The sequence below is a fragment of the Peromyscus leucopus genome, chromosome 8b (genome assembly GCF_004664715.2).
Source record: "Peromyscus leucopus breed LL Stock chromosome 8b, UCI_PerLeu_2.1, whole genome shotgun sequence".
NCBI lineage: Eukaryota > Metazoa > Chordata > Mammalia > Rodentia > Cricetidae > Peromyscus > Peromyscus leucopus.
The window spans coordinates 53,592,099-53,609,608 of NC_051086.1; the positions used below are offsets into that span (position 1 = coordinate 53,592,099).

Genomic DNA, 17,510 nt, shown 5'->3' on the forward strand with positions numbered 1-17,510 from the left:
TTCTCATTGCCCTGGAGTCTTGTTGATTTCTTAGACACGTTAAGGAGGTTTCAGAGACTGGGCCAGTGAGGGGCTGATTGGGTAAAGGTACCGCTGCCAAGCCTGACAGCCTGAGTTCTGTTCCCCAGGACCCACATGATGGACAGAACAGAGCCCCACAAGTTGTCCTCCTTCCGCACATTCTGTACCAAGCCAGTTATTCTGACACACTGAGCAGTGAACAAGAGACCCTGTGTCAAACGAGGTCTCGTGGAAGGAGAGGACCAATGGTCTAGAGTTGTCTCTGACCTCCACACACGCCTAATGGCATGCACGCTCCCTTACCCACACAAATGCCTTTTGATAGCTAGCCAAGTAATTGACTGTTGACATGAGGTCTGTCTGTATCAAGGATTAGGAGGAGACCCTTGGGAAAGATGGGGTACATGGTCTCAGGCTGCTGAGTGCCAGGTCTGGTTGAGATGCAGGGCAGATTTGGAGAGCAAGAACTCAGGTACTTCCTCCAGGGAGTTTCCCAGCAAGTAAATATGCAGTCCCAATGCCTTGTGAGCCCTGCTGTGAGGGAGCCAGGGTGTGTTTCTGCCCTCCACTTCCTCTTTGAGAAAATGGACAGAGTGCGGAGCACACATTCCTAAAACGTCTTAGGCAGGGGTCTCCTGGTCTCCCCCGCGCCTAGAGCCTGTCCCTGTAGATCCCTTCAGTGCAACAGGATGTTTTTATTTTCAGAAATCCTGGATTGGTTCTTAAAACCAGTGAGAGGGGATGTTAGGATGATCAGCCCAGAGACTTCACATGTTGCCTAGAGAGTTGATTCCAGGGTGGTGGTCTCACTCCTGGTCCCTTCCTGCAGGATGGGGGAGGGCAGTCTCTGCAGCTACACCTCCCAGTTTGGAGGTGGGGGGCAGTCCTGCCAGGAGAGTGTGGGTAGGAGGGGCCTTAGGGTAGGATGACAGACATGTCAGAGGCCAGGCTGCCGGCTGTGAACCAGCAGGAGGAGGGGCATCTTTGAAAGCTTTGTTCAGCCTGTGGGCCTTCTCCTGGCACTGAGTGGCTCAGAAAAGGAGGACAGACAGAATTCAGTCCAGCAATAAGAGGCCCTTTCTCTCATTGTGTGGAGAATCCTTCACATGCCCCGAACACTTCATGCCCTAGCTGGAGGCCCTTATTTTAAGAGGGGTATGGAGGGGAGACCAATGGGTGGTACCTCCTGTGCCCTGGTAGCAAGGCTCATCTCTGCCACCCCCCTCCACCCTTTTAATTTATTTTTATTTTATGTGCCCAATGTTTTGCCTGCATGTATGTCTGTGTGAAAGTGTCTGATACCCTGGAACTAGAATTACAAACAGTCGTGAGCTCCCTTGTGGGTTCTGGGAATTGAATCTGGCCCTCTGAAAGAGCAGCCAGTGCTCTGAACCACAGAGCCTTCTCTCCAGCCCTTCATCTCTGCCTTTAAAGTAATATCAATAATAATAAGCTCTTACTGGCACATACTGCCAGCCTGGGTCCTGGTACTTTGTAGGCATAACCTCACTGAAAGTGAGGTTAGACCAGCCAGGGCTTTGTTCTTGGGCACCCTCACTTGCTTCTGGAAGTGCAGTAGCGAGCTGGCCAGTGAGTCGGGAGTCAAGAGCGCGTCTCTGAAAAGTCACCGGGGCCCTTGACTTCCACTTTCCCCCTCTGACTTTTCCCATAGGACACTGACTCTGACCATCCAGGGAATGGGCATCTAGCCACCAGGGTTTTCCACAGTCCCTAAGTGATAGCCTTCCCTGCCACTCATGTCCTGATTGACACCTCCTTCCCCTCAGCATCCCAGGCCTTGTTGAAGTGATGACACTTTGTTCTTCTCCCTCCTCCCAGGACCCTGCAGGGATCTTTGAGCTGGTGGAGGTGGTTGGCAATGGAACCTATGGACAGGTGTACAAGGTGAGACGTGGAACAAAATACAGCCTTCAAACCAGCGGGGCCCTCTTTAGAGTAACGTAGGAAGTGAGTCCTGGGTCTGGCAGTCTGAGGGAAGCTACAGGGGATGACAGGCTGGGCCCTCAAAGAGGGAGGAAGGCACAGACCACAGAGAGCAACAGCAGAAAGAAGGGAGACGTCATCTCTGAGTGCAGCCACGCTCCTGGGTGTGGCAGAAACTGGCTGCAGCTGGTGGTTGTAGGATAGGAAGCAGGAAGAGCACATGGGGATGTGGGTGGCAGAGCTCACCTGGAAATTCACAGTCCATGCCAGAAGAGTGCATTGACACCTCCCAAGACCACAAAGAGACTTGGGGTTGATGGGACCTCACTGGTGGCCTGCAGAGAGGAAGCAGCTTTCTTGACCTCCTGCAGCTGCCTGCAAGCAGGGAGCCAGCCGGAGCTCCTGCTTTTGAGCTGCTTCTCTTGCCCACAGAAGTGGCATTTCCTCTGCTCCTGATAGCTTTTCAGCTTGGCCAGCTCAGCCCTCTCAAGTGGCTGGACCTCCGTCCATACATGAAATGTCCACATAATGAAGGGGATGTTTAGTGGGTGCTGCCCCCAGACATTTAGTCTGCTGCTTCATCTCAAGGCACAGCTCCTGATAATTCCATGGGTGCCCTGCCTGAGTCTCCTGGTCACTGGGACTACCAAGCTCTCTCATCTACCCCGTTCCCTTTGTAAGCATGGGCTTTGGGGGAGCAGACGTGCACAGCTCCTGCTGGGTTTGTGTCTATATAGACAGCTGTGCTTTTCTCTGCTTGGGGTCGTGGGTGGGTGGCTGCTGAAGACAGGACTCATGGGTGGCAATGCCCATCCCCTTCCCATGAACAGCTACTGTCCAATCCTGCTCTTCTCAGGAAGCCTGGGACTTTGTTGTCCAAGCCATTGATGGTTCTTAAAGGATTTTGGCAGGGTGGATGGGGTGGGGTTGGAATTGAGGTAGAGAAGGCTGTGGCACAAACACACTGAAAGGTTTCCCTCTATGAAGTCTGATGATTGTAGGTGTGGCCCACGTCAGCTGGCCCCTTTGTTTGCCTGCATTTCCTACACTCAGCTGTGAGTCTCTTCTTTCCCTAGTAACATAAAACCCCTTGGGCATGAGATAGATCCGGGGAAAGGCCTCCTTTCTAGAGTAGCTGGGCCAGGAAAGCACCAGACATTTTATCTTGCGTAGATGGGGAGGGCTAGCCCCTTTCCAGCCTTCCTCAGGTTGTGGAGAAGTCCCCGCTAGGGAGGCCGGAACAGAGGAGTGGCGTCTGTCCTGCCCCTCGGGTGTTGAGGGCCTTCATCTTTGTTGAACTCTTATCTTTACAGCCTAGAAATGTCTGGGCAGTTTTGTGTTAGCTGTGACGGCCCAGGAGCCTCCCTTCTGCCACCCACTTTGTAAAGCAAGGCGTCTGGCCACGTGACGGGCACGTTCTAAGGGAGAAAAACACTAGGAGACTTGGCTTTCCCCAGACTCATCCCCTCTCCATTATTTTCCTAAATGAGCACATATCCTGACCCCCCCACACTCACTGTACTTGGCTTTCTCACAGGGTCGGCATGTCAAGACTGGGCAGCTGGCTGCCATCAAGGTCATGGACGTCACAGAGGTAGGGAATGAGGTTGGGAAGGGTGGGGCTGGCTGGCATCGGAAGGGGCTGTAGGATCTCAGGCCTTGCCCCCCCTTTTGTCTAGGACGAGGAGGAAGAGATCAAGCAGGAAATCAACATGTTAAAGAAGTACTCTCACCATCGTAATATTGCCACCTACTACGGGGCCTTCATCAAGAAAAGCCCTCCCGGGAATGATGACCAGCTCTGGGTAAGGAATGCCCTTCCCACCCCTCTCAGAGTTTTCTGCCCTAGGCCGCCCATGTGGAACTCGAGGCCAGGATCTGTTCTGACGTTCCTGCCTACATTGTGGATCCAGATGAACCTCATGGCTCACACAGAACTCTGCTTTTTAGTCTCGTGTGCTCAATGTCTTGTCCCCTTGTATGTTTGGTGACAGGGATCCCAGCTTGGACACTGGTGCCACGGAGTTCCTGGCATCACCCTTTGTGGTGCCGGACCCATAACCTGATGGGGGAGCGGCAAGGGGCGTCATTATGGCTGTTGGGAGTTTTGGAGAACATGCTGGAAGTCAGCTAGACTTCAGCTGTTTAATAAGCATCTTCTATATACCCTGCAAGGCTGACCCTGAATCCCAGTCCCAGTCTCAATGGCTCCAGGGATTTGGGAGACCGCTGAGGGCTGGCGGCTAGGCAGTAGTGACCATTCTCTTGTTAATTAATGTATAGGGCACTGGGCCTCTTCTCCGCCCACTGTGCTCTACTGTCCCAGTAGTAGGGCACATGCGAATTACTTTGATGGCACAGCAGACCTACCAGTCCCAGCCAGCCTGCTCCTGAACGAGATGTGGATTTTAGTGCAGTTGCTCCTGAGTTCTCTCCAGCAGCAGCACACTGAGTGGGACCCCATCAACTTGCGTAGCAGACTCAGCCCTTCTTGCCTCTGAGTCCAGGATGTTGAGCTTTTTGTGATGGTCCAAACAGTAAATGCTTTAGGCTTTGGTGGTCATGTTTGCTGTTGCTATTACTCAGTCCTGCTGACCCTGTGAAAGCAGTAGACAGTACAAAACAAATGAGCTGGCTAGCTGAGCGTAGCGGCTCACACTGCAGTTCAGCACTCAAGAGGCTGAGGGCAGAGGAGGATCATACGTTTGAGGCCACCCTGGCCTACATAGAAAGACCCTCACTCAACCGAAAATGAGTGTGCCTGAATCCTCAAATTTATAGTAGGTCACTAAAATGTAATACTATCCTCGTGTATCATGAAATAGGACTCTGGGCTTTTGTGGGGGGGGGTTGATTTTGTTTCACCCTAATCATTAAACATAGTGAAAACACACCGAGGAGGAGAAAGCTCAGTTGGTAGAGCCTTTGCCCTTCAAGTGTGAGGACATGAGTTTGGATCCTTAGAACACATATAAATGCTGATCATGGCAGTGGATGTTTGTACTCCCAATGATGGTAAAAAATGGGCGTCAGATAGGCAGATCCCTGGGAGCTTATTGAGCCAGCTAGTCTAACTTGATGAAGTTCTCTACACACACGCACACGCACAGGTGCGTGGGTGGGAGGTCAATCCATTATCCATTGATTCAGGCTGGGTGTAGCTCACTGGTAGGTACTTGCCTAGCGCCTCAATCCGTAGCACCCCATGTATACATAAGAATAACTTACAGGGTTGTGTGGTGGTGCACGCCTTTAATCCCAGCACTCAGAGAGCAGAGGCAGATGGATCTCTGGATTCAGGTCCAGCCTTGTCTATATAGCGAGTTCCAGCTAGACCTACGTTGTGAGACCCTGTCCCAGAAAACAACAACAGCAGCAGCAGCACATTTTCAAAGCAGAACAGAGCAGCCAACCCCAGGTTCTCTGGCCGCCTGTAGCTGCCGACCTCTGCTCTGGGCAGTGGTTCTGACAGTTTGGGTTCTAGGGATAGTACGGTAAAAGCACAGGCCCTTCAAGGAAGATGCTGACCCGCATCGCTGTGCTGACACTGCGGCGTTCCTCGCTCCCAGTCAGTCTCCCCGTTGTGTGCCCTTTCTCTCCGACCTCAGCAAGTCCTGCGGCTGCTAAGGGACCGTCCAGCCCTGCTGTTGGACTCCTCCAGTTCTGGTCTCCACACCTCCCTGGCCTTCCTCCGGGGCCTGGCTGGGGGCAGAGGCCTTGCCTGACAGATATTTTTCTTTCTGACTCTTTCCTCCGCCCGGACCTGGGACCAGCTGGTGATGGAGTTCTGTGGTGCTGGTTCGGTGACTGACCTGGTAAAGAACACCAAAGGGAACGCGCTGAAGGAGGATTGCATTGCCTACATCTGCAGGGAAATTCTCAGGGTGAGCTGGAAGCCCTTCGCCAGCCCTTCCCCATGCCGCCCTGGCTAGAGCTTCTCCGTGGGTGCTGATCGTCCCACCGGGAAGGCGCTGGCCACTCTGAAGAGTGCGCCCCCCCCACCCCACCCCCGACACACACACGCACACCCAGGACAACTCCGGCTGTGGTTGAGTATGTCTGCGCCTTCAGCCTCACCCTGAAGTGAGGACTGATAGCTAACTTCGCACCTCCATGCTCTTTCCCACCCCTTCCAGCACAGTGGCTGATTCTCCCTGCTCTTTTGTCCCAGGGTCTGGCCCATCTCCATGCCCACAAGGTGATCCACCGAGATATCAAGGGGCAGAACGTGCTGCTGACAGAGAATGCCGAAGTCAAGCTAGGTACTGTGGGTCCTTCTGAGGCCCTTCCGCAGTCAAGCCAGGGAGCAGGGTCCCCTTCCTCACATGTCTGGCTTAGGTCCAACTGCATTTGTGCTGAGGGGCCTCTTCCCTGTCCCCATCTCCCACACCGAGATGTCTGCCTCCTGCCGAAAATCCCGAGGAGCCTTTCACCTGCTGCCCACCAGGGCGCAGCTGCTCTACACCCTTCTGTGGAGACAGGGCATTGAGTTCTCTCCTGCCTGCGATGCCGTCCTGAAGAGGATGTTGAGGTTTCTGAGTAGGATCTGGGCCTCTGCTGCTTCAGGCCGGGCACATGAGAGCATGTAGTGGTATGAAGCGGAAGAGTAGAGAGGGATTTCACGCTGACCCCTTCCTCATGTCTCATAGTGGATTTTGGGGTGAGTGCTCAGCTGGACCGCACTGTGGGCAGGCGGAACACTTTCATTGGGACCCCATACTGGATGGCCCCAGAAGTCATTGCCTGTGATGAGAACCCTGATGCCACCTATGACTACAGGGTATGAAGTGGGAGCGCAGAAGTGCTGAGGCTGCCGGGGTTAGCAAGTGAAATGGGGTAACGGGTAGATTAAAAGTTTGGGGGCATGAGCAGGGTGAGGGTAAGTGACGCGTGAACAGGAAGAGACAGAAGCGCCTTAAGGCGAGTGGCCAGGCCTGGGAAGCCAAAACCCGGGGTTGCAGCGTGAGGTCCTCGGGGCTTCCTAGCAAGACTCTTACAAATAAACTGATTGAAAACCCAGTAGTTTACGGCAGGAAATGTTTATATGGGAAGGTGGAATGATCTGGAAGAAAGGGTGAGGATATGGTAGGTTTGTGTGGGGTGCTGGGTGGAGGGAGTTATGTGATATTGTCAGGAACAATTCATACCTGTCCCTGCTTTCCCTCCTTTAGAGTGACATTTGGTCTCTAGGAATCACAGCCATCGAAATGGCAGAGGGGGCCCCTCGTAAGTGCTGACTTCACCGTGGAGTAGGGTGGGGCAGGAGGGAGGGCAAGGGAGCGGGCCTAGGGAGGAGGTGGGCTTCAGAAGTCAGTGGAGGGAGGGATTCCTTGGCCTCTCGCTAAGGCAAAGGCACTGATAGTGTCTCTTCTGTGTCCCAGCTCTGTGTGACATGCACCCCATGCGGGCTCTCTTCCTTATCCCTCGGAACCCTCCCCCCAGGCTCAAGTCAAAGAAATGGTATGTCTGTGAGGGTCTTCAATCTGACAAGAAAGGTTTCTAGGCAGGGCCACCCTCCCCTAACACTTGCTTGTGTTCAGGCTTTGGTGTCCGCCGTAGAGGAGGTGTGGGGACTGTAGGTAGCAGCTGGGGGTGGGATTGGGAGAAGCCAGGAGGGGAAGACAGTTCAGACATAAATGACCCACCGTCTTCTGGGACTCCCCTTCCAAAGGGGCCTCCCAGTGTGAGCCACCAAAGGGGCCTCCCAGTGTGAACCACCAAAGGGGCCTCTCAGTGTGAGCCACCAAAGGGGCCTCCCAGTGTGAGCCACCAAAGGGCCCTCCCAGTGTGAGCCACCAAGGGGCCTCCCAGTGTGAACCACCAAAGGGCCTCCCAGTGTGAGCCACCAAAGGGCCTCCCAGTGTGAACCACCAAGGGGCCTCCCAGTGTGAACCACCAAAGGGCCTCCCAGTGTGAACCACCAAAGGGCCTCCCAGTGTGAACCACTAAAGGGCCTCCCAGTGTGAGCCACCAAAGGGGCCTCCCAGTGTGAGCCACCAAAGGGCCTCCCAGTGTGAGCCACCAAAGGGGCCTCCCAGTGTGAACCACCAAAGGGCCCTCCCAGTGTGAGCCACCAAAGGGGCCTCCCAGTGTGAACCACCAAAGGGGCCTCCCAGTGTGAGCCACTACTGTCTCCAGGTCGAAGAAGTTCACCGACTTCATTGACACGTGTCTCATCAAGACTTACTTGAGCCGCCCGCCTACTGAACAGTTACTCAAGTTTCCCTTCATCCGAGACCAGCCCACAGAGCGGCAGGTCCGCATCCAGCTCAAGGACCACATTGACCGCTCCCGGAAGAAGCGGGGTGAGAAAGGTCAGTGGATGGGTCAGGACCGGAGGGCTTGGGGGATGTCTCTGCCCGGTCTCCTCCGGCTTTGCAGCCCCAGGGGGCTTTTTCCACTTGTCTCAAGTCAGCCTTGCAGGCGAGGATGGCTGTGTGCCGTCCTCACAGAAAGCTCATTCCAAGCCTGTGCTCGGGGGAGCATGTGGGCCTGTTAGGGAGGTGCCTCGGGCCGGGCTCTGCACACAGACTGAACTGGTATTCCCAGCTGAGGTCTGGAGCTTTGGGGGGGAAAGCACCAGTGCTCTTGCCTTTGCAGAAGAGACGGAATATGAGTACAGTGGCAGTGAAGAGGAGGAAGACAGCCATGGAGAGGAAGGAGAGCCGAGGTGGGTGTGGCAGGTGGGGTCTGGGTGTGTTGTCCAAAGGGCTTTGGGGCTTCTCAGGTAACGGCACCTAAGAGATAGAAGCTTGTACAGACTGAGTCCCTGGGTTGGTGAATTGTCTCAGCAGGCAGAGGCAGCTGCCCCAGCTGCAGTTCCTGGGATCTGCATGTTGAAAGGAGAGAGTTCTCCCAAGTTGTCCTCTGACCTCCACCTGAATGCTGTGGTGCACTCAGACATGCACACATGTGCCGCTTACAAGCATGCATGCTCAGTGATTTAGCTCAGTGGTACAGGCCCTGAGTTCCATCCTCAGCTGGGGGTGGGGGGAGGCATGCATGCGTATACGTACTAAATGTTGTAACTGAAATAATGAATGAATGAATAAATGAATGAATGGAGTCCCTGTATGACAAAGAGTGAAATAAATGAATGGTAAAGAGAAGGTTGGAGGGCTGGAGAGATGGCTCAGAGGTTAAGAGCACTGGCTGCTCTTCCAGAGGTCCTGAGTTCAATTCCCACTGACCACATGGTGGCTCACAACCATCTGTAATGAGATCTGGTGCCCTCTTCTGGCCCACAGTCATACATGCTGTATACATAATAACTAAAATCTTTTTTTAAAAAGAGAGAGAGAAGGTTGATTAAGGCCTGACACAGGTATAGGCTGGAATCTTTACAACGGCACTGAACACTAGACAGAAGCCACAGGTGACGATAGATGCCTCTAATCCTAGCATTTGGGGGTTGAAGCAGGATAGCAAGTTGCAGACCAGTCCGGGCTACAGGCCCTGTCTGAAACAGGGCAGAGGGACAGAAGAGAAGACAAGTCTGCCCCCCTTTGGGATCGGCCATCGGGTGTCCGGTACAGTTGGAGACATCCATGTAGGCAGGCTGCCCACCCGCATGTTCTGACCTCCATGTGCCTTTGTGCCGCAATCCTCCAGCTCCATCATGAATGTGCCTGGGGAGTCCACACTCCGCCGAGAATTCCTTCGACTCCAGCAGGAGAATAAGAGCAACTCGGAGGCTTTAAAGCAGCAGCAGCAACAGCAGCTGCAGCAGCAAGCAGCAGCGAGACCCCGAGGCCCACATCAAACACCTGCTGCACCAGCGGCAGCGGCGCATAGAAGAGCAGAAGGAGGAGCGGCGGCGCGTGGAGGAGGTGGGTCCGCCAGGGCGGGAGGGAGAGCAAGGAGCCACACCGGCCTTGCCGAGCTCTTCTCAGGCTTCGGGGAAAGACTCCACTGTTACTGGAGGCTCCGTCTCCAGGTCCCGGTCCCCCTGCCCAGCCCTGTGTGGATGGTCAGAGCAGAGCCATGTCTGAAAAGCGAAGGCTGTTGCCATGGTAGAGCTGTTTCTGCTCACACTTCCTTCCGTTCTGGGCGCTCCGGCTCCATAGACTGTCAGTCTCGGCTGGCTGCAGGTCTGCGCCCAGGTTTATTGGGGTAGCTGATCTGCTCCAAACAGAAAAGACCCTTTGGAAGGACCCTTCTCGTACTTCTGATTCTTTAGTTATAAAGTATAGCCTTCCTGTTTTGGACTAATTAAAGGTAGGTATAGGGAATTCATTTTAGTTGAAGAGAATCTTATGTTTAAATACAGTTTTCTATTTGTTATATTTATTATACTCATTAAAACATTACAGCTAGGTGTGGTGGCTTTGTCCTCTACCCCCAGCATTTGGGAGGTAGAGGCAGGAAGATAAATAATTCCAGACCAGCCTAGTCTCAAGACAAAAAAAAAAAAAAACCACAACCCCAAAATGACCAAAAGGCTGTGTAGCTCAGTACACATAGAGGGCCTGCCTGAAACCCTAGTCCAATCCCCAGCACCATATAAAACTGGTTGTAGTGGTGTGCACTTACAATCCCAGCAGTTTGAAGAAGGAGGCAGGAGGATGAGAAGTTGTAGGTCAGCCTCAGCTCTAGGCCAGTCAAGTTGAGGCCTTGTCTCAAAAACAGGATTGGGGCCTGGGACTACAGCTCAGCGGTAGAGCCTGTCACACCTGAGACTCCTGGGTTTGATCTCTAGTCACACACACACACACACACACACACACACACACACACACACACACAAATAACAACTTGGTGTGTGTGTGTGAATGTACTTGTTACTGATGCATGATGGAGAAGAAGAAATCTGCTTTTTTTTTTTTTTTTTTCAAAATTTGTAACTAAACAGCAGAAACATTGTCTCGGAGGCAGTAGCCCCAGCATCTCCTCTATCTGCCATTCCTCAGCGTAGGCCTCTGTTCTTACTGAGTAAGAAGAAATTTGCAAGAAAGCTTGATGAAGACTTTTTGCTGTTCTCCGTAATAGCAGTTGGTAGCCAGTGACAGAGGCCTGGCCAGCAGCCTCACCACAGGAAGAGTACTTCTGTGCGTCAGGGTCCAGAGGCCTGCTCTTGGCCATTTTATTGTTGGTCTTGTTTGGGACGGGAACAGACACTGGCCAGAAAGAATATCCTGTGCGTGTCGTGGACGACTGATTCATGAAGGTGGTTCTTCTGTAAATCCAAAGGTTGCCCTTCTGTGCACAGGCACTTGGTGCCCCCTGTTGGCCGAAGGTTGTCACTAACATCCGTCTCTTAAGAGTTCAGGGCAAAGTCAGATTGGGGTGCAAGGAGCATATGAAGGGGAGCGCTGTTCTTGACACTTGTGTTTTTGTTGGGTGGCTGTCTTAGGCTTTCAGCTGCTGTGATAACACACCACGACCAAGAGCAACCTGGAGGAAAAAGGGTTTATTTTGCTTACACTTCTATGTCATGGTTTATCATCAGAAGTCAGGGTAGGAACTCAAGGCAAGAACTGATAAAGAGGCAGAGAGGAACACTGCTTACTGGCTTGTACCCCATGGCTTGCTTGTCCTGCTTCCTTAGCAGCCAGGACCACAGTCTAGGTTTGGCACCGCCCACGGTAAGCTGGACCCTCCCACATCAGTCATCAGTCAAGAAAATGCACCGCTGATCTGGTGGGGGCATTTTCTCAGTTGAGAAATGAGGAAACATCTAAAATGACTCTAGCTCATGTCGAGTTGACATAAAACTAGCTGGCGCAGTGGGAAGAGGAAAATGTCATCCTGTTCAGCCCGCTCCAGGAGCAGCGGTCCCTGTCTAGCCCCAGACAAACGATTCTCCTCAGACCCACCTCCCGGGGCCAGGCGTGCAGCTCTGGTGCAGGGCTGGGGACATGTGCCTGGAAGTGTTAACACCTTCCTCTCCGCCGCCTCTAACTCACACCTGCCTTGTTCTCCACGGAGGGGTGGTCCTTCCAAGGCTGTGCTGGGCTAGGATCTGTTACGGTCCGTCCGTAAGACACACCTCCTCCTCCTCCTCCTCGGTCCGCAGCAACAGCGGCGGGAGCGAGAGCAGCGGAAGCTGCAGGAGAAGGAGCAGCAGCGGCGGCTGGAAGACATCCAGGCCCTGCGGCGAGAGGAGGAGAGGCGGCAGGCAGAACGGGAGCAGGTACCGGCGCCAGAGCACACACACACACCCGCCTCACACCGCCCGCCCGCCCGCTCCTGCTGCCCGCCTGCCCCGCTCCTCCTCCTCCTCCTCGGTGCCCTGCCCCTCTGGCTCCCCTACCTACCCTGGATTCCTCCTATCTCTTCTAGCTTCACTCTTTCTCTGTTCTCTCCTGCCCCCAACCCCACCCTGCTCCCTGCCCTCCTGTCTGTGTGCCTTCATCCCCCATCTCTGCCCATCCCGGACTCCTCCCTGGGCACTGTCCTCATGATACCCACCTGCCCTCCTCATCCCGCGCCCTCTTATTCCCATCTGTGCCACGTTGCCCCCCCGGGGCTCATCTACCCCTGTCCCCCCTCATCCTCACCGCGCTGACTCCCTCCCTCTTCGCCGCTGCTGCCCCCCTCCTCTGCCGCCTCCCTCTCTCCCTGCCCCGTGCCCCCCCCACCCCCAGGAATATATCCGTCACAGGCTAGAGGAGGAGCAGCGACAGCTCGAGATCCTTCAGCAACAGCTGCTCCAGGAACAGGCCCTGCTGCTGGTAACGGGGTCCCTCGGTGTCCTCGGGAAGATGCCGTCCCGAGCTGCTCTCCTGCTCTGGGATGGGAACCCCTCAGGGAAAGGGGCTTCCCACGATCGGGGAAGCAGCTCCCGTCCAGGCAGTAGAGGAAAGGAAGGGCCTGCCTGCTCTAACTCCCAGGGCCACACCCCGCTGAGCCCCCTCTCCCTACCGTTGGACCCAGGAATACAAGCGGAAGCAGCTGGAGGAGCAGCGGCAGTCAGAGCGGCTCCAGAGACAGCTGCAGCAGGAGCATGCCTACCTCAAGTCCCTGCAGCAGCAGCAGCAGCAGCAACAGCTCCAGAAGCAGCAGCAGCAGCAGCAGCAGCAGCAACAAATCCTGCCTGGGGACAGGAAGCCCCTGTATCATTATGGCCGGGGCATTAATCCTGCCGACAAGCCAGCGTGGGCCCGAGAGGTACTCACCGTCTGTCTTGTCCTCTAAGCGCCCACTGTGCCGTCTCGCTGAGGGCTGGAAAACGTGAGAAGGGGTTGCTGCACAGTGACGGGCACTGAGGAGGGCAGAGGAGCCGAGGCTGGAGCGGTTGGAGCAAGTGAGGGTCTGAATTTTGAGATCGGGAGCGCAGGCACTGGCCTGCTGACGGCCCCTTGCGTCGTAGGTGGAAGACAGAGCAAGGATGAATAAGCAGCAGAACTCTCCCTTGGCCAAGACGAAGCCAAGCAGCATGGGGCCAGAGCCCCCCATCTCCCAGGCCTCTCCCAGCCCCCCGGGACCTCTTTCCCAGACTCCTCCTATGCAGAGGCCTGTGGAACCTCAGGAAGGACCGCACAAGGTGAGTCTGTCCCCATTCCTGTCCAACGCGGGTGGCTTTGCTTAGCGCCAGGCCCAGAGCTGTACCCAGGAGCATGTGCGCATGCGCGCGGTCACCGGTGTCTTACCGGTGTCTTCTGCACATCCCGGGGCCCAGCCCTGTGACAGTCTGCTGCTGCATTGTGTCCAGTCCTCGTCTCCAGCTTAAGAAACCCCTTGTCTTCTGGTGGGAGGAGGGACTCTTCTCAGCCCAGACCCTAGTCTGCAGGGTGTGCCCCAAAGCAGGCAGCCCACCCTTCCTGGTCTCTCCCTACAGAGCCTGGTGGCACACCGGGTCCCACTGAAGCCATATGCAGCACCTGTACCCCGATCCCAGTCCCTGCAGGACCAGCCCACTCGAAACCTGGCTGCCTTCCCTGCCTCCCATGACCCTGACCCTGCTGCCGCCCCCACACCCACTGCCACACCCAGTGCCCGAGGAGCTGTCATCCGCCAGAATTCAGACCCCACCTCGGAAGGGCCTGGCCCTAGCCCAAACCCCCCCTCCTGGGTCCGGCCTGATAATGAGGCTCCACCTAAGGTAAGAACAACCCTGAAGGACGAGAGACTAGAGCTCCGAGTGGGAAGGAGGAAAGCAAGGCAGCATGGGGACCCTGCCCACAAGGTTAGCGTCCGGAGGGTGGAGAGACAGAGTGACTGTGGGGTGAGAAATGGCCAGGGGCTGGGGACTTAGCTCAGTGGTAGAGCACTTGCCTAGCAAGCGCGAGGCCCTGGTTCGGTCCTCAGGTCCTGAAAAAAAGAAAAAAGGAAAAAAGAGAGAGAGAGACATGGCCAGGAGCTTGATCGCAGAGGAGACCCACATGGCCATTTTCTAGCTTCCTAGCCTGGACATAGCGTAACGGCCCTGACCTAGTTTGTTTCTCCATGGATGCTGAAGACTGCATTTCTCGGATTGACAGTGGAATTGAGCGTGTGCGGTGTCTGTACAAGACTGACAGCTTGTCGACTGCTCTTTCTCCCCAGGTTCCTCAGAGGACCTCATCTATTGCCACTGCCCTTAACACCAGTGGGGCCGGAGGGTCCCGGCCAGCTCAGGCCGTCCGTGCCAGGTACACACGCCAGGGTGGGGTCATGTGGCAGCCTAGGCAGTAAGAGACATAGGGACTTGGCCAGGTTACCTACTTAGGGGTGGGACAAGCCCCAAACCAGGCACCTCAGCCCCCCTTCCGCCGCCGCCCGCCCGGCACCCTGTGCTCCCTCCACAGACCTCGCAGCAACTCCGCCTGGCAAATCTATCTGCAGAGGCGGGCAGAGCGGGGCACCCCCAAGCCTCCCGGGCCCCCAGCTCCGCCCCCTGGCCCGCCCAACGCCTCTAGGTAATGGAGTTGACCCCACATACTCTCACCTCTCACTCTATCTGCAGAGGCGGGCAGAGCAGGGGCACCCCCAAGCCTCCCGGGCCCCCAGCTCCGCCCCCTGGCCCGCCCAACGCCTCTAGGTAATGGAGTTGACCCCACTCAGTCTCACCTCTCACTCTGCCATTTGCTTCCCTGGTGATGGGTCCTCCTACAGCTCAGTTGACACTCACAGATGGGGACACATCCCTGACGGTCACTCTGTCCTTCACAGTAACCCTGACCTCAGGAGGAGTGACCCTGGCTGGGAGCGCTCAGACAGTGTCCTCCCGGCCTCTCAGGGACACCTCCCTCAGGCTGGCTCACTGGAGCGAAACCGAAACCGTGTGGGAGGTAGGTCAGCCTGGGCCTAAGCCCGCTCTGGGCCTTGGCTTCGCCTTGATCACCACTGAAAGCGGGGCCTGTGGCCTTTAGTGGCTTAGGACCAGAATACCACAGGGACAAGAGGGATGTGGGTGGGTTTGGGGCCCATGGTCAGCCCAGGGCGTGGGGCACGGGTCTGGGGCCACTTGTAGGTATCTGTGACTTTCCTTCTCTCACCCTGCCGTGCCCAGCCTCCACAAAACTGGACAGCTCCCCAGTGCTCTCCCCTGGGAACAAAGCCAAGCCTGAAGACCACCGTTCAAGGCCAGGCCGGCCCGCAGTGAGTGATCCCGGGGCGGGATGTGGGGCCTTCAGAGTCTCGGGCACTGGGGTCAGGGCCAGCTCCTTCACTAATGTGCGAAGACAGGGGAGTCCAGATCTCACAGGGCACATCTCACGTTACTAACCTTTCTCCCATCTCTCCTGCTTCCTCCTGGCTGCCTCTCCTCCTCTGCGGCCCCTCCCAGAGCTATAAGCGAGCCATTGGTGAGGTTAGTGAGGGCTGTTGGGGAGTCCTCTCTCACCCCGTCTGCACCCCACTGGCACCTTTGTATGGCTTCTGCCCAAGCCCCACGCCGCCCCTCACACGGCTTCTTCCCCGCAGGATTTTGTGCTGCTCAAAGAGCGGACCCTGGATGAGGCCCCTAGGCCTCCCAAGAAGGCCATGGACTATTCCTCCTCCAGTGAGGAGGTGGAGAGCAGCGAAGAGGAGGAGGAGGAAGGCGATGGGGAGCCATCAGAGGGGAGCAGAGACACTCCCGGGGGCCGGTATGGGGTGTCCTAGGGCAGGGCCTCCCTCATCAGGAAAGGAGAGCGGAGATGCAGGGAAGGGGGGGAGGGCTGTGCCAGGTTGGAGGGAGCAGGGTGGTATGCTAGCACCCCACCTCCTCCAGTGTTCTGTCGGTTGTGGGGGACCCTTTCAGATGCCCCTCTGTCTCTTTGCCAGCCTGCCCTGAGGGCCACTCAGAAAACACCTGAGTCAGGGATCGGTGCGGGCTTTACAGGAGACTGAAAGCCCGAGTCTCTGGCTGTCATCTGCTTCCTGTGGCACTGTATGGCAGGCAGGACCTGGAAGGCCCCACCTTCCTCTTTCCCACAGCAGTGATGGAGATACGGACAGCGTCAGCACCATGGTGGTTCACGATGTTGAGGAGATAGCCGGGACCCAGCCCCCATACGGGGGAGGCACCATGGTGGTCCAGCGTGTGAGTGGGTCTCCCCCCCCTTGCCTATACCCGCCCCCCCCCCCCCCCCCCCGCCCGCAGCAAACCCTCTGCAGCCCCACGCTGACGGTCTCTCTGTTCTGCAGACTCCTGAAGAGGAGCGGAGCCTGCTGCTGGCCGACAGCAACGGCTACACCAACCTGCCAGATGTGGTCCAGCCCAGCCACTCACCGACTGAGAACAGCAAAGGTCACAGCCCCCCGACAAAGGACGGAGGCAGCGATGTACGTGTGCTGGAGTAGGCCCACGACTGAAGAAAGATCCCCGGGGTTTGCAGAGAGAGGGTGATGGGGGCACGTGGAGGGTGAATCGCGAGGCATCCCGCACATCGCAGTAGGAACCTGAGGTCTGTCCCAAACACGGACAGGGCCGCAGGCCAGAGCGACACGTGTTTCTTGACTGTTCCCTCTCCCCACAGTACCAGTCCCGAGGGTTGGTAAAGGCCCCTGGGAAGAGCTCGTTCACCATGTTTGTGGATCTAGGGATCTACCAGCCTGGAGGCAGTGGAGATACCATCCCGATCACAGGTGAGGACAGGAGGCTCAGGCTGCCTTGAGGCTGGAGTCCAGAGCTAGCCTGGACGCAGCTCTTTGAGAATGTAGCTTTGCAGAGTATCAGCATGGGGCTGAAGAGATGGTTCAGTGGTTAAAAGTACCTGCTACTCCTCCAAAGAACCCAAATTTGGTTCCCAGCACCCACATCAGACACCTCACAACCTCCTGTAACTTCTGGTCTGGGAAATCTGATGCCTCTTCTGGCCTCCATGGATAATTGAACACATAGAAAAGAAAGAAAAATTTTAAAAAAAGAATTGTGCGTGTATGTGTGTGTTTTCAAGACAGATTTTTCTGTGTAACAGCTCTAGCTGTCCTGGAACTTGTTCTGTAGACCAGGCTGGTCTCAAACTCAGAGATCCACTTGCCTCTGCCGCCGAGTGCTAGGATTAAAGGCGTGCGCCTGTGGCCTCTTTTTTGAGACTTAGCCCATGCCCAGGCACAGCTAACAAGGGAGGGCTTCCGAGGGGCATTGCTCAGGGTGGCTGAAGGAACTGGGTAGAAGTTGGATGTGGAGTAACAGAGGT

The 17,510-nt window shown here is 55.9% G+C and overlaps 1 protein-coding gene across 1 annotated transcript in view; it reads left to right on the forward strand.

Moving 5' to 3' along the window:
• Mink1 (misshapen like kinase 1) overlaps positions 1-17,510 on the forward strand; it is a 55,998-nt gene that overhangs the window by 35,441 nt on the left and 3,047 nt on the right. The window contains 25 exon segments of the mRNA XM_028862171.2: positions 1,861-1,926; positions 3,503-3,559; positions 3,645-3,770; positions 5,739-5,849; positions 6,137-6,227; positions 6,615-6,745; positions 7,137-7,191; positions 7,347-7,425; positions 8,104-8,279; positions 8,566-8,635; positions 9,577-9,697; positions 9,699-9,794; positions 11,981-12,097; positions 12,841-13,074; positions 13,277-13,450; positions 13,745-14,008; positions 14,452-14,537; positions 14,694-14,804; positions 15,058-15,176; positions 15,398-15,486; positions 15,674-15,697; positions 15,811-15,974; positions 16,309-16,411; positions 16,516-16,653; positions 16,848-16,956. Of these exon segments, the coding sequence (XP_028718004.1) occupies positions 1,861-1,926; positions 3,503-3,559; positions 3,645-3,770; positions 5,739-5,849; positions 6,137-6,227; positions 6,615-6,745; positions 7,137-7,191; positions 7,347-7,425; positions 8,104-8,279; positions 8,566-8,635; positions 9,577-9,697; positions 9,699-9,794; positions 11,981-12,097; positions 12,841-13,074; positions 13,277-13,450; positions 13,745-14,008; positions 14,452-14,537; positions 14,694-14,804; positions 15,058-15,176; positions 15,398-15,486; positions 15,674-15,697; positions 15,811-15,974; positions 16,309-16,411; positions 16,516-16,653; positions 16,848-16,956 (2,911 nt within the window).